Genomic DNA, 14,864 nt, shown 5'->3' on the forward strand with positions numbered 1-14,864 from the left:
TATTCTTACATATTTAAAAAGACACTTTCTTTCACTGCAAGTATTTTGCGTGGAACTTAAATTGTATAAGAAAGCTGTATTTTCAGAAGAATATTAAACAATAATTATTTACAAATCTTTAAGTTTATGTTTTCTTTCTACCGGATATCCATTCACACACTAGAAGTAACTTGTAGTATAAAAAACTCTCAATAAAGGTGTTTGAAAAAATATATATGTTGATGTGAAGTCATGATTCAGAAAGCCTTTTGAGGACAGTTCTTCCAGTTATTTTGTTGTTGTTGCATACTATCATTTGTTTTCAACTGATTATATCTTCTTTTAATCTTTGGGTTGTAGAACAAAATGTAGATTTATTAAAGCTGCATTTGCTGATAGAAAGTGATGCATGGTTGTACAAAGAAACATCAAACATATGGCAATGAAATTTAAAAAAAACAGTGTTGTTTAAAGTGCAGTGTGCAAAATATAAAATACAGACACTAAGCAGCTTGTGGCAAAGTAAATATGCTCAATTTCCCTTTCTACTAGGACTCAGAAAAATGCAGTACAGTGTCTATTTGAATGGTTCTTCCTACTGCATGAAGTTAACTGTTCCCACCCATCTGTTCTCATTCCTTAGGTTTGTCATGGGTGCAATTTATCCTGCTTTATTTGAAAAATGAAATGAAACAAACATCAGGGTGTTTGGCCAGACAGTGGGCTGTTTTTTTCCATCAGCTATTCAGCTTCAGTTTTTCAAAAGTTACTATTAACACTGAATTTTAAGCAGGTGTATGTGACAAAAATGGATGACAAGAGGAAACATTTAATTGAGTCATGGTTTGGGGTAGCACAGTAGCTCTGAGACTAGCATTCTTGCCACACACTCTTATATTCTCCATTTCAGTTCTTAGCTGAGGCTTTTTCTCTCCAGAATCTTATGTCCTTCCTGTATTCATGTAGATTTTCTTTGGGTGTTCAAGTTTATTTCCTCATTATACAACTGTCTTGTTTCAAAAATGCTAGTTGCTCATAGGTGCATGCAATATGTGAGTGCATGTTTGTGTGTGCATACATATATGCATTCACCCACACATATGAGCTGTTACTTAAAATGGGTTGAAACCTTATCTAGCAAAAGTTATTGTACTTTATACCAACAGAGTACAAGATAGGTTCTGGATTCCTGTGTCCGTGAATGAAATCACAGGATGAATGAATAAATGATCTCTTTCTGAACTTAGCCACATAACTCCCTTTGAGGTTTAACTGCATTTCAGAGAATGAGATAATTGCAAACAGATTTATAACAGTATTAACATGTTTGCAGGTTCTGTTTTGTAGCCATGAATTTGTTTAAGCAGTGGCTGTGGTTTTATGTACAGCTCATATTCAGCTGTGATATATACACAGCAGCACACAATTACAAAGTCTATAATTATCAATAAAATAACATATGCCCTTTCATTTGAATGCCTGTCTAGTGGTTTAGTGCAAATGGTTAAGATGATGACTTGCTAATGAGCTTCATCATGTAATTCTGAATTTGATCCTCTCTATCTTTATTTGTGTACAATGTGACTCTGAACAGGTCATTTAACCAGTTGATGCTGTAAATTAATCCCTTGAGAAGAGACACTTGTGCAGATTTAATTCACTTGATTAACAAATGATGTATTAAAAAATAGCCTGAGATAATCAAAATAAGAGACTATAATGGCAAAATAAATTACTTACTAATCTCACGGCGTCTGCGTGTTTTTTTAATAATATTCTTTTTTGCAGAAAGACGATCCAGTTCTGCAAATATATTCCCTTCTGGGGTTGTAATCTTTGTATAAAGCATCTGGCACTCCTGAGGAGCAAGAAGTTCAGAAATTCTTTGCATCATGTGCACACCAATGTCATCAGCAGCTAAGGAAAGACAGAGAAGCCAAGATAAACAATGACAAACTGAAAAAGTCAGCATAGGAAGGGGCCTGTGTAGAGTAAGACTTACCCCTTTGATCTATCTTTTATGTAATGATATTATAAGACAGTTTCTTCACTGTCTGTCAGGCCAAGACATCATTCTAAGAGACAGATGTCATGAAAGGCCTAAAAAATTAATGCAGATGGCAGTGGAGGCTATACTTTCAAACATACACTCTTCACCAAGCATTTGCATCCTCATAGTGTGACAGTAATACATTAATTATTGATCTGTATTAAATACGTACATTGCATTGCAAATATTAAAATAAAATTTAGCAGCGGCATCTGTAAGATTGTCACTAATTGTATTATTCCTTTAGGATTATACTGCATTTTGTTTTACGTAATTCACAGTAAGACTCTAGCAATAATCTAGATGTATTTTGCAGTACAGATCTAAATTTTGGGTAAGAAAGGCAATAATGTCTGAATGCTGGAAATGTACTCTAGCAAAATTGATGAAGCTAAAGTATGTCTGAGGTAAAGTGCACAGAAACTGCCTTTCAACACAATTATTGTTTCCTTTTGTAACCTATTGCCCTAATTCAAGTCCTGCCTTTTTTACCATAGAGTGTAAGAATAGAAGTGGTATGTGGCCTTCCCCTCTCAACATGTGTCAGCCATTTATTGCCTACCAGCCCACTGTGTCTTTAAGCATCGCACTGGATGAGGCAGTAAGTGTCAGCCAAAAGGGCTATAAGATGCACAATCAGAATGGTGGATAGTATTTCTGCAATGTGTTTAGTATGTGAAAAGTCAACAAGCAGACGACAAGAATACAGAAAATTGTGTAGTCGGTGTGAGTAGGATAGCATGGTATGGTATAAACCTTTAGGATAGGTAGTATAATTTATTTGACAGTTAAATCAAAGCAATCTTCCTCACTGAAGTTATCACCAGTTTTTCTAAATCAAAGCAATCTTCCTCACTGAAGTTGTCACCAGTTTTTTAAATCAAAGCACTCTTCCTCACCAAAGTTATCAGCAGTTTAATAATGTGTAAATGGAATAGTTGTTATTTTAATGTCCTTTCTTCATATCAGAAGCATGCAATCATGCAGTTACTCAGAAATGGCAATATGGAAGGCATCAGTGCATATCAGTGAATTTGTTTCTGCAGTTGCACTTTCTATCCTGCCACTTTACCACCATTTTATTTTACTAAAACTGTTGATAAGTAAGTGATGTGACTATCTTCTGTCTGTTTGCATGGTTTCACTCCATATTTATTTCATTAACTTCTTGTGTGCTTTTTTTCTCTGTGATGTAAATAAGTGACAATAAGGACACAGTTCGCATGAATTGTAATGCATTTATCAAGCACTTTTGTTATACAAAACAGAAATTCATCAGAATAAATTAACTCTGTAAATAGAATCTTTAATTAATCAAACATTTAAAATTCTCATTTGATGTGCTACTTGTTGCAACTATTACATGTCATTTTTAAATCAGGTGCAATGGAAAGATGATCATTGAATCTGGGTGGAGTGGCTGCATTTAATAAAATTTGCAAGTGCAAGTTCCTGTTCAAAAGCAAAGTTTTTCAGTTCCCACCCCTATAACATTTGTACATTTCTTAAGCAGAAAAAATAAAAATAAACTTTTTTTAAATCATTAAATGAAACAGAATACTTAAACAAAATGTGTATGTTATCTTCCTTTTTGACATTACGAAGGTGATCATATGGGTCTATATTAGAACATTGAAAGTTTAATGGTTAGAATCACTAAAGATCGATCTTTAATGATCGAACCATTAAACTTTCGAATGTTCAGAAAAAATAACTTAAAACAAAAAAAGAAAATCTAAGAGTGTAGGCAGGGGGGCAAGCCCCTGCACCCCCAACATCCTCTGCTACTTAAATATACCAACTCCGAGACCGCACTACATTGAAGTAAATGGAAATCTCCTCTTACGGAGATTTCCATTTACCCATTCAACATTCTGCTCTTTCGGTATTCTCATGTCGACAATGTTGAATTTGACATTGTTGGCTTTCGAGAATATAATAAGTAACCATCCATACACCCTTCTGCATAATCTACATTCAGTTTTGCTAGTGTAGAATGTCAGATACTCAGAAGAAAGGGCACTGTAAACCACATCACATGTTTTTCAATTTGATTTACCCCGGCATGGGATGACCTTAAGATAAACATATACTGTCACATTCGGACCCTTAAACATATAGCAGTGGTGACATTTACCACATTACACAAGCACTATTTAGTGATATCTTTAGTCAGTTTATTTTCAGACATGCTTTTGACATTGTTTATAAATTCAAAGGTAAACGTATGTGCAGGATCTAACTTCTGTAACTCTGGATTTATATTAAAAATAAATTCCAGTTTCTTTCAGAAATAGATTGATGATGGCACTTTCCAGGGCAGTTCTCTCAGTTATATGGTAGGGGAACTTTTTAAGTATTTCATTATTTGTTTTTTTTCTACTTTGAGAACAAAAAGTAAATAAATACCTAAAAGTCGCCATTCCCAGAGAACTGAGGGCAGCATCATAAGTAGCTCCCTAGTTTGCCTGTGCATACGACCAGTCATGTATCCTAGTGGCCTGAGGGACTGGCTTACCATACAAACTATGACTGTTTGTATCTCAGAATGGACCCCAAGTAACACATGCTGAGGAGCTACACTCCATTGCCCTCACATGTCAGTCTGCTTCTAATAGAGCATTGACTAAGTGACAAATTATGCATAGCACCAAAACCCAACATATTGCCATCCTATGTCCTCCTAATACACGCATGTGCTCCCACACCTATGTCCCAAGGGCTAAACACAACAGTTTGAAAGTACAAAGCCCATGTCCCTTCCAGGATTGTCTCTTGTCCATCATAGAAGCTTCTTCTAGCAAGGGAATACTTGTGGCCAAGAACTGTCATTCCTCCCCACCTCTAGTAGGGAAGAGACACACATACACTCACACACACACACACACACACACACACACACACACACACACACACACACACACACACACACACACACGTGTGTGTGTTTACATATATATATATATATATATATATATATATATATATATATACATACACACTGTTGGAAACTCCTGATGTTCTGGCTGCAGCATGATTCTCAAACAATCTGGAAATATATCGCTGATTGATAAGTATATTTCTTGGCATTTTAACCTTTCAGAGTTCTGTACTGTCTTAATTTTGCCTGACTTAATAATTTTATATATTTTCTGGCATTGTTATCTGTTTCTCATCTGTCCTGAAACTGCTTCCCCCCTATTCCTGTGGTGAAGTTTATAAAACTGGTCTGACAGCTTTTGTGTTATCTGATTGCTTCAAGGCTTGCTGATTTAAAAATAGTTTCTGTTTGTAAATTCCTGCATACACTGTTGGAAACTCCTGGTGTTCTGGCTGCAGTGTGATTCTCAAACAATCTGTAAATAAATTGCTGATAGATAAGTATATTTCTTGGCATTTTAACCTTTCAGAGTTCTGCATTGTCTTAATTTTGCCTGACTGAATATTTTTTTTGCCTGACTGAATTATTTTATATATTTTCTGGCATTGTTTTCTGTTTCTCATCTGTCCTGAAACAGTTTTTTCCTCCTCCTCCCCACCCTATTCTTGTGGTGTTGTTATAGTTGTTGGCTTTGCAGTTGCCCGCCCCTACTGTAAATTTGATTTAAGACATGCCTCCCAGTCTGGTGTTCACTCTACTTAATACAGAGAGAACATTTGAGAAGGTCAACCCACTTAGGTTCTTAACCTTGAATTTTTCTTCTGCTCCTTCTTCCTCTCTCCTTGCACTTTACTAAAAAAATGCACTTTATTTTGCTTTTGCCACTTCTTAAAAGTACTTAATTGTATTTATTCTGTTCCATTTTTTACTGCTTGGTAGTAGCCTGATTAAATTGTAACTGTTACTCAAAACCTTTTGGTTTAAGCACTTGGGCTCCAGACCAGTTGTTTTGCATTAAGAAAGTTTGTGGTCTGTGCTGTTGTGGCAGGACAGGTAGCTTACATCCTTCTAATTTGGGAATTGCTGATTGAAGGCTTAGTGTCTGTTATTCTAAAAGTATATTAGCTCTGGTTAAAGCACTTGGGCTTCAGGCCAGTTATTTTTCATTAAGAAGGTTTCTGGTCTGCACTCTTGTGGGAGGAGAGGCTAGATTCTGTCCTTCTGAGCTGTGAATTTCTGGTTAAAGGATTATTGTGCCTGCTTATTTGAACTGTTTCTTTCTGAAATTGGTGCACCTTGGTTGCTGTAGCATATACTAGATTCAGGCATCCTGAATCTAGTTCTGTTTGTATAACTTGAGCACTAATCCAGGCCATCTTTTTTAGAGAAGGTTCCCCTGCACCCTAGTGGCAGGAGTGTGCAGTTAGAACTTGTCTGATTGAAGACTGCTGGAACAGAGCTCAGTTTTGAGCTTTTTACTGGTCAGTTGGATAATTTGTTTAAATCAGTTTGCTTGTTTTCTATTGTTATATGAAAACATGCACTATTCATCTGCTTTTACTGCATTTGTGTTTCTTCCTACTTTATTACTTTATTTTGTTGTTGTTGCTTGTTCTTAAAAGTACTTAATTGCATTTATTCTGCTGCATTTATTACTGCTTTTTAATAGCCTGATTAAATTGTAACTGTTATTCTAAACCTTTGGTTGAAGCACTTGGGCTTCAGACCAGTTGTTTTACATTAAGAAGGTTTGTGGTCTGCACTGTTGTGGCAGGACAGGTAGCTTACGTCCTTCTAAGCTGGGATTTGCTGATTGAAGGCTTAGTGTCTGTTATTCTAAAAGTGTATTAGTTCTGGTTTAACCACTTGGGCTTCGGGCCAGTTATTTTACATTAAGAAGGTGTGGTCTGCACTCTTGTGGGAGGAGAGGGTAGATTCTGCACTTCTGAGCTGGCAGTTTCTGGTTTAAGACTTATTGTGCCTGCTTATTTGAACTGTTTCTTTCTGAAATTGGTATGTCTTGTTTGCTGTAGCATAGACTAAATTCAGACCTGCTGAATCTAGCTTTGTTTGTATAAATTGAGCACTAATCCAGACCATCTTTTTTGGAGAAGGTTCCCCTGCACCCTAGTGGCAGGAGTGTGCAGTTAGAACTTGTCTGATCGAAGACTGCTGGAACGGGGCTTAGTTTTTAGCTTTTTCTTGGTTAATTAGTTAATTTGTTTAAATCAGTTTGCTCATTTGCTACTGTTATATTAAAAAAAATACACTTTATGCATTGCTGCTTAGCTAAGGTTAAACTATTCCCGCTACCATAAAATCTGCTCTTCAAAATTTCCCTTAGAACTAGCCAGTTTTTTAGTTTTAGCACTAAAATCTGTTTCTTTGACCTCAGCACTTGTTCAGAACTCATTGTAAGCACTAAATAAGCTACACATTCCTAAAGCACTCAACTTTCCTCACTTGTCTAGAGGAAAACAGTTTTTAGTACTTAAAAATAAGCACCTATCCAGGCATGTCTAAGGGTCAGCTCCCGGTGTTTTCTCCTGTCTACCTGATGAATCTGTGCATCTTGGGGCAATGCAGTAATTGCCTCATGTACACAGACAACCCTCTCCTCCTACCACCCAACATTACAACCTGTGAGAGATGCACTTATATAGCCAAACTGGAAGGTAAACACTTAAACCACACAACACTCATCACATAGTCCCTCAAAACCTACATCACCAAAACAAACACATAGAAACATAAAACACACACCTACATTTGCAGAGGCTCTCAATAAAAATCTGCTCAAGCAACAGAGATCTCCAAAGCAGAAACAAAAGCAACCTCCACCCCCCAATACAACCCAAATGACACATAGCCCACGAACTCAGTGTGCCACTCAACCACAGCCCATAAGGCATAATAATGTACCCAACACTCTAGTCATAAGTGATTCTATAGTCAGGAACAGTGATGTTCCACTCACCAGGCTAAACAAGGAGAAAGTTACTGTCAGCTGCCTGTCGGGTGCCAGGATCCACCACATAATGCATGCACTCAGGTCACACCACAACAAGTACAAATATGACTCTGTCATCGTCCATGTTGGTATGAATGACCTGAGACATACCTCCCTGGACTACATGAAAAGAGACATAGAGAAGCTCTCTGATCTTGTAGCCCAGGCAGGTATAACCTTAGCCCTGAGTAGCATCCTGCCATCACCCGCAATGATACCACAGTACAAGGACAAAATGATTGACTTCAACAATTGACTAAACTTCTGGTGTCATTCTAAGGGGATCCAGTATCTGTCTGCCTGGGATGACATGATCGACAGACCATGATGCTTTGCCAGAGATGGCCTGCACCTGTCGCCCTTGGGATTCCAGATACTGGCTAAGGCTCTTGCCGCCCCTATAGTGCCTTTTGTAGGCAAGGTTCAAATGACAAAGTCACCACCCAAAAAGTTACAAGCAAGCAAAATTTGAGGGTAATGCTACTCAATGCTAGAACTCTAAACCTCAAAATGCATTCACTCAAGGCACTCCTTAAAATGGAGAACATCAACATTTGTGCAGTGACAGACACCTGGTTGAAGGCTCCAGAGAGCACCCCTACATTACCAGGCTATAATTCATACCACACTTTTCGGCCACCTAACCTGGACTGAAACACTAAATGCGGTGTCATGTCCATATTCATTAAGCATATCCACACCTCCAGGTTAGTTGCTCAGCATAATGCATCCAAAATTATCCAAGTGCAGCTAACTCTGGGCAAGACTGCAATCCAAACTGAAATTTGATACAGATCCCCCACCATGCCTCAGGATTCCCATTGCTCATTTCTTGATACACTGGAAAATATTAGGGTACAACCCAACACCCTAATAATGGGTGATTTCAACTACCCCACCATTAACTGGGAAAACTACTCATGTATCAACTCTTATGCTCAATATTTTCTGGAATTCATAAATTCCAACGCCTTGGACCAACTTATCCACAACCGCACCAGGGGTAGCAATATCCTAGACCTGGTCATTACCAACATGGGTGACCGGTGTTCCACACCAGAGGTCAATTCCTTATTGGTCAGATCTGACCACAAGCTACTCACTTTAGACATCCACATCCTGCCCCCACCCCCATTAGGGAAACCATCGTAAAAAATTTCTCCAAAGCCAACTTCATGCTTCTTAAGATAGAAGTGGCAAACTTCACGACACCCATGCAGATGGACAATAGAGGTACGACTGCTGAATCCTACACAAATGCACTTTATAAGCACTTACATGAGTGTATGGATTGTGCTATCCCTAACAGAACCAATATGTTAGCCTCCAAAAAAAAGGAAGCCAATCTGGTGGTCCCCTGCCATAAACAAACTCTACAACAGAAGAAAGAAACTGTTGCAAAAAGAGTAAAATCCCATGACTGGAGGAACTTCCTGGTCAGCCTCTGAATAAAGCTGAGATCCCTCATAAAATCCTCCAAAGCTAGTTACGGAAACAAAATCCCCACTGATTCTAAAGACAACCACAAAGCATTCTATAGCTATGTCAAGAATCTCAATGGCAACACTCAGATCTGCTCTGAGTTGTAGCACAATGGCACTAAATATACAGAACCATCTGATATTGCCAACATCCTGGCAGATAGGTTCAGTGCTAACTTTACCCCCCCTCATCCCCTAAAGGGCCCATCTCTTTACCGGAAGAATGCAAAGTTCCTGTAATCATGGCTGCACAGGTAAAAAACACACTCTTCAAAGCCAAGAACACAGCATCCATGGGACCTGGCAACATCCCAGGCTGTGTTCTACTTGAACTGCAGAATGAACTGGCACACCACCTAAGCACCATGTTCACTCATAGCCTCAGCTCAGACTTTGTGCCCACTGATTGGCGCAGAGCAACAGTTATTCCACTCCACAAAGGGGGAGCCACCATGGACCCTGGGAACTACCGCCCCGTTAGCCTAATGAGCCTGGTCTGCAAGGCCATGGAATGTATCATCATGGCTCTTATAAACAAAGACATTGGTAATCTCCAAACTCTGAACCCCACCCAGTTTGGGTTTGTAAAAGACAGATAATGTCTCCTAAACCTGATAGACTTCTTTGAAGCAGTCACCAATGCCACAGATGAGGGTAAAGTGGTTCACACAGCCTATCTAGATCTCCCCAAGGCTTTTGACACCATCCCCCACTCTGTAATTATAGATAAACTCACTAAACTAGGTATAAATCCCTATGTCACAAGACGGGTTGCCAACTGGCTCACTGATAGAACCCACACTGTGAAAGTTGCAGACTCCAAATCCGAATTCAGACCAGTGACAATTTTAGTACCATAGGGTTCAGTCCTGGGTCCTCTCCTGTTTGGTATCTACTTTTCTGAAGTACATGATTACACAGAAGGTCTTTGGCTAATGAAGTTTGCAGATGACTGCAAACTAGGAGCCATAATCGAAACTCCTAACAATGTGGACATCCTACAAAAGGGCCTCATGGAGACAGATGCCTGGTGTCAAAGCCATGGCCTCAAGCTCAATGCCAAAAAGTGCATTGTCATCCCCTTTGGTAAAAATTCTGTACACATGAGCTACCACATAGGTGGTAGTCTACTTAACACTGATAGTGTGATAAGAGACCTTGGGACACAGGTGGACAGTAGTCTTTTCTTTGATAATCATATCGCCACAGTAGTCAGGAAATCCTTTTACATGGCACACCTCATCACAAAAGATTTCTCATCCAGGAAAAAGAGGTCATTGTTCACCTCTACTCGTCACTCATTAGACCCATTATAGAGTACAATGCCCCTTTTGGTATGTACCTCACAAGACATCTACAGCAACTGGAAAGGCCACAGAAATGCCTCACAAAGAGGATTACTGGTCTCAAATAGATGCTCTATGCAGACCATCTCAAAAAAATCCAGCTTTACTTCATCACATATTGCCTACTCAGAGGTGATCTCTGCCTAACATACAAAGCTATGTCAAACCCAGAGCTGTTTGACATGCAACAACTAAAGAAATCCCAATCTCTCCAAGCTACATGCTCTAGGGACCTAAACCTTGTCACCACAATAAACAGAACATGCTGGAGGGATAGATTCCTGTCCCAGAGAATTCCCGTACTCTGGAACAAACTATCTATCTATAATAAACAAAGCTCCTCATTAGCACTCTTCAAGAAAAATCTTGATGATTGGATGGGAAATAGGAAATTCACTCCGGGGATCACCTCTCTGGCTCTGCTTGACAGGGGCACAGGAAAATAATTTTCTTGGGTGGGGAAAGCCATGGCACCATTTTGGCTAGGATTATATAGGCCCAAGGGCCAATAGCCTAGTACCTACCTATGAACCTACAAACCTATATATATATATATATATATATATATATATATGTATATATATATATATATATATATGTATAGATATAGATATAAATATATATATATATATATGTATATATATATATATATATATATATATATATATATATATATATATATATATATATATATATATGGGTCTACTTCTCTTCATCGAAGGTACATCACTTCGAAAAAGAGAAGTAGACTCACACTTATGCAAAAGTGCACTTAATCAAAAGTGCACATCCACGAAGAATGGTTCAACGAACTGCTAAGGAACACTGAGGCGCTGAAGCACACTATAGTGGGAAAAAGGGAATGTACTTGTTTCCCCACTGTAGTGCGATCTCGGAGTTGGTATATTTACATAGGGTGGATGTGGGGGGCAAGGGGGTTTGCCCCCCTGCAAAAACATTGTATTGGTGTTCCTGGTCGATTCGTTGAAACATTCTTCGTGAAAGCACACTTTCGGTGAAGTGCACTTTCGCATAAGTGTGGGTCTACTTTTCTTTTTCGAAGAAGTGTTCTTTCAATGAAGTACAGTAGATCCATATGGGTACATATCACTTCACCTAAAACTCATTTCACCAAGACCAAATCACCTAAAGTTCATTTCACCTAAAACCCATTTCACCTAAAACTCATTTCACTAACAAGTAGTCCAATAAGGCACATCAAAGGTATATGTCCTTTTGCCCACTGTAGTGCGATCCTGGTGTTAGTATATATAATTGGGGGGTGGGGGTGCAGCCCCTCACATTGGGGGTGTGGGGGTTGAAGCCCCCACTTACTTTGGTTTTATGGTGGCATGGTTTTGTTTTACATTATTTGGTAAAAGTCAACTAGGTGGGAGGCTATGCTACCGACCCACCCCCCAATGTGGGGGTGGCTGTGCTCCCCCACTTAATATATATACTAACACCAGGATCGCACTACAGTGGGGAAAAGGACATATACCATTGACTTGCTTTAGAGTACTACTTGTCAGTCAAATGAGTTTTGGGTGAAATGAGTTTTAGGTGAAATGAACTTTAGGTGATTTGGTCTTGGTGAAATGAGTTAAGGTGAAGTGATACATACCCGGTCCATATATATATATATATATATATATATATATATATATATATATATATATGTATGTATAGAGAGAGAGAGCTATATTTATATCTATAGATATCCATATATCATTTCACATCCTCTCTTCTTCACTTTTTCAGTACCTGAGCAACTGTTCAAACCTGGTTTACATGAAATGTGATTATTGTTATGAAATATGAGATTAACGATTACTGTAATTAGGCTTGATGTAATTCTCTGGATTCATACAAAGTGCTGGGTGCAGAGGCAGTCCCATCACATGACATCATGTTTAACAACAAAAAAAGAAATAGAAAAAACATGGGCTCCATTCACCAGTGTAAAATTTAGTTCCACTGGAATCAGAAAAGGCTTCCAAGGCAGTAATAAAATGTAAGACTTTATTAGCATAAAGATATGCAAAATGTTAGGCCTATAAATAAGGAATGCATCGATTTTGAGATACTTATGAGGGTCAAAGGGGAATCAGAAGCAATCAGATATATGGTAATAGCTTGGAGAAAGATAGTCCACAAAAAAGAATGATGGAAATTAGATTATATAAATAATCTCATGCTATAGTTTCTAAAGTAGGGAAACAGACACTTGTGTTGCAGTGCAGACAGACTTTGATACAACCCGAAAAAAATCATATGATTGGATTGGTGTTGCATCAGCTTGGTGCTAAGGAGGAGGATGAAAACAAGAAAAGGAAGGTGCAGAGGTGTGAGGTAGTGAGCAATGTAAAACAAAAGGCAGGAGACCAGGGAAGTAGGAGACACAGCCAGATTTTTGGACAGCTTAAAGATTGCAGATGGGAAAATATGAGTCTTAAGAAGTGGAGCAGGAGAAGCAGGCAGGAGAATGAGTGTGGGCAGCTTAGGAAGGGTTGCAACAGAAATGGAGTTTGAGATGTGGGAGGAAGGAATTCTACTGAAGGGCAGCTGAAGTGCGGTCAAAATACAGCAGATAAGTCACAGGGAGAATTTTCCCAACAAACAGACTAGGCAGGACAAGCAAGGAAGTGAGAACTTGCCTCATGGCTGGCAAAAAAATTCATGAAAGTCATCATGTATGTGGAGGCAAATGACTTGGCAAGTGAAACTACAAAAGAAATAGGAAGTGGCCAGAAGGTGCAATGATCTAGGGTGTGCACTGACCTTGTAACTGGTTCTACCAGTGCCCAGTACTATCACAGCAAGGAAGGTGAAGGTCATCAAATACAATGCTTGGTTATGAAAGTAGAAATTATTTGGACCAATAACTGAATGAGTAAGGCCTTGTGTATATATATATATATATATATATATATATATATAGAGAGAGAGAGAGAGGGGAATATCTGTGCCACGGTTAGACTTCACCTCTATCCAAGTGGGGCAACCTTGATGAAATTTAGAATGGAAAGTTATTTTAGTGCTATTACATTATCAAACTAAGGTAAAAGGGTGCAGAAAGACAGGCTGGCAAGGACTAGTTCTTAGGGTAATTGTCAGAAATGAAATGGGAGTCATTAATAGCATTCCACTGAGTTTGGTCGTGGGAACAGGACTCTCTGCCATCTTTGTTTCAGAGATCATGAGGGACAGTAAGGATAGGGTTAACCTTTAAATAGGTTAACAGTAAGTTAGAATGACCAATTAACTTTCAAAGAGATGAAAGAGAATGTCAGACTGTGCTGAGAAATTGTATCCAATTTTTAGTGTAGGGTAGTGTAAAGTACTTAATTCAGACCTTGCTAATAAAATCAAAAAATGGAAAACTAACCGTGAAGAGTGAACCTCAGAAGTAAAACATCATGAAAAAGACCTTGTTATGATCATAAGAGTAGAAATGGGCCACAGGCTGCAAGCTCATAAAGCTGTAATACAATGAGCTGTACCCCTAGTGCAACAAATTCCAGGAACTTTGTTGTAAATACCAAGCACAAGCTGCATATGTTACCACTATATAGATTCCTCATTATGTATTATCGAGAATATTTTGTTTAGATCTGGTATGCATATACAAATAAGGATATCAAGCCAGTACAGAAGGTGCAAGAAAACTAGAGCTAAAGCTCTATGCTCAGCTGAGGATATGTGAGAAAAATAGGACATATTATGGATGTACAAGGACCCGAAGGATAGTGATATGGGCGGACAAGATGCTCAGGTGCAATAGAGAAGGCTTACAAGTTGAAAGAAAAAAACAGAGGTTGGAAGAGGGGCACCTCTCCCAGGTTAATACAAAGTGAAGCCTAAAGATTAATAGTAGTTTTTCATGGAAAAAATCTTGGATAAAGGAATGGGTTACCTGAGTGAGCAGTGGACTGCAAGTCCACAGTATCCTTCAAAAGAGCCTGTGATCAATAGTAAGGTAAGGTTAGGGGTGTAGCAGGAACATCTGTAACATACAGTAGAGAGTCAATTATCCAAATGTCAATTACCTGAAACATCAATTATCCAAACCAGCCTTACAAAGTTTTCAGGTAGGAAAATCATAAAGTCTGAATAT

The 14,864-nt window shown here is 38.5% G+C and overlaps 1 protein-coding gene across 1 annotated transcript in view; it reads right to left on the reverse strand.

Annotated features, from left to right (window-relative positions):
* TMDD1 (transmembrane and death domain 1) overlaps positions 1 to 1,884 on the reverse strand; it is a 44,886-nt gene extending 43,002 nt beyond the window's left edge. Inside the window, exon 1 of the mRNA XM_044070928.1 lies at positions 1,720 to 1,884. Coding sequence (XP_043926863.1) covers positions 1,720 to 1,873 — 154 coding nt within the window. The 5' untranslated portion in view covers positions 1,874 to 1,884. The remainder of the gene's footprint in view (positions 1 to 1,719) is intronic.
* Positions 1,885 to 14,864: the final 12,980 nt, after the last annotated feature.

Source organism: Protopterus annectens, chromosome 4.part1 (assembly GCF_019279795.1).
Source record: "Protopterus annectens isolate FY-2018-M chromosome 4.part1, PAN1.0, whole genome shotgun sequence".
Taxonomy (NCBI): domain Eukaryota; kingdom Metazoa; phylum Chordata; order Ceratodontiformes; family Protopteridae; genus Protopterus; species Protopterus annectens.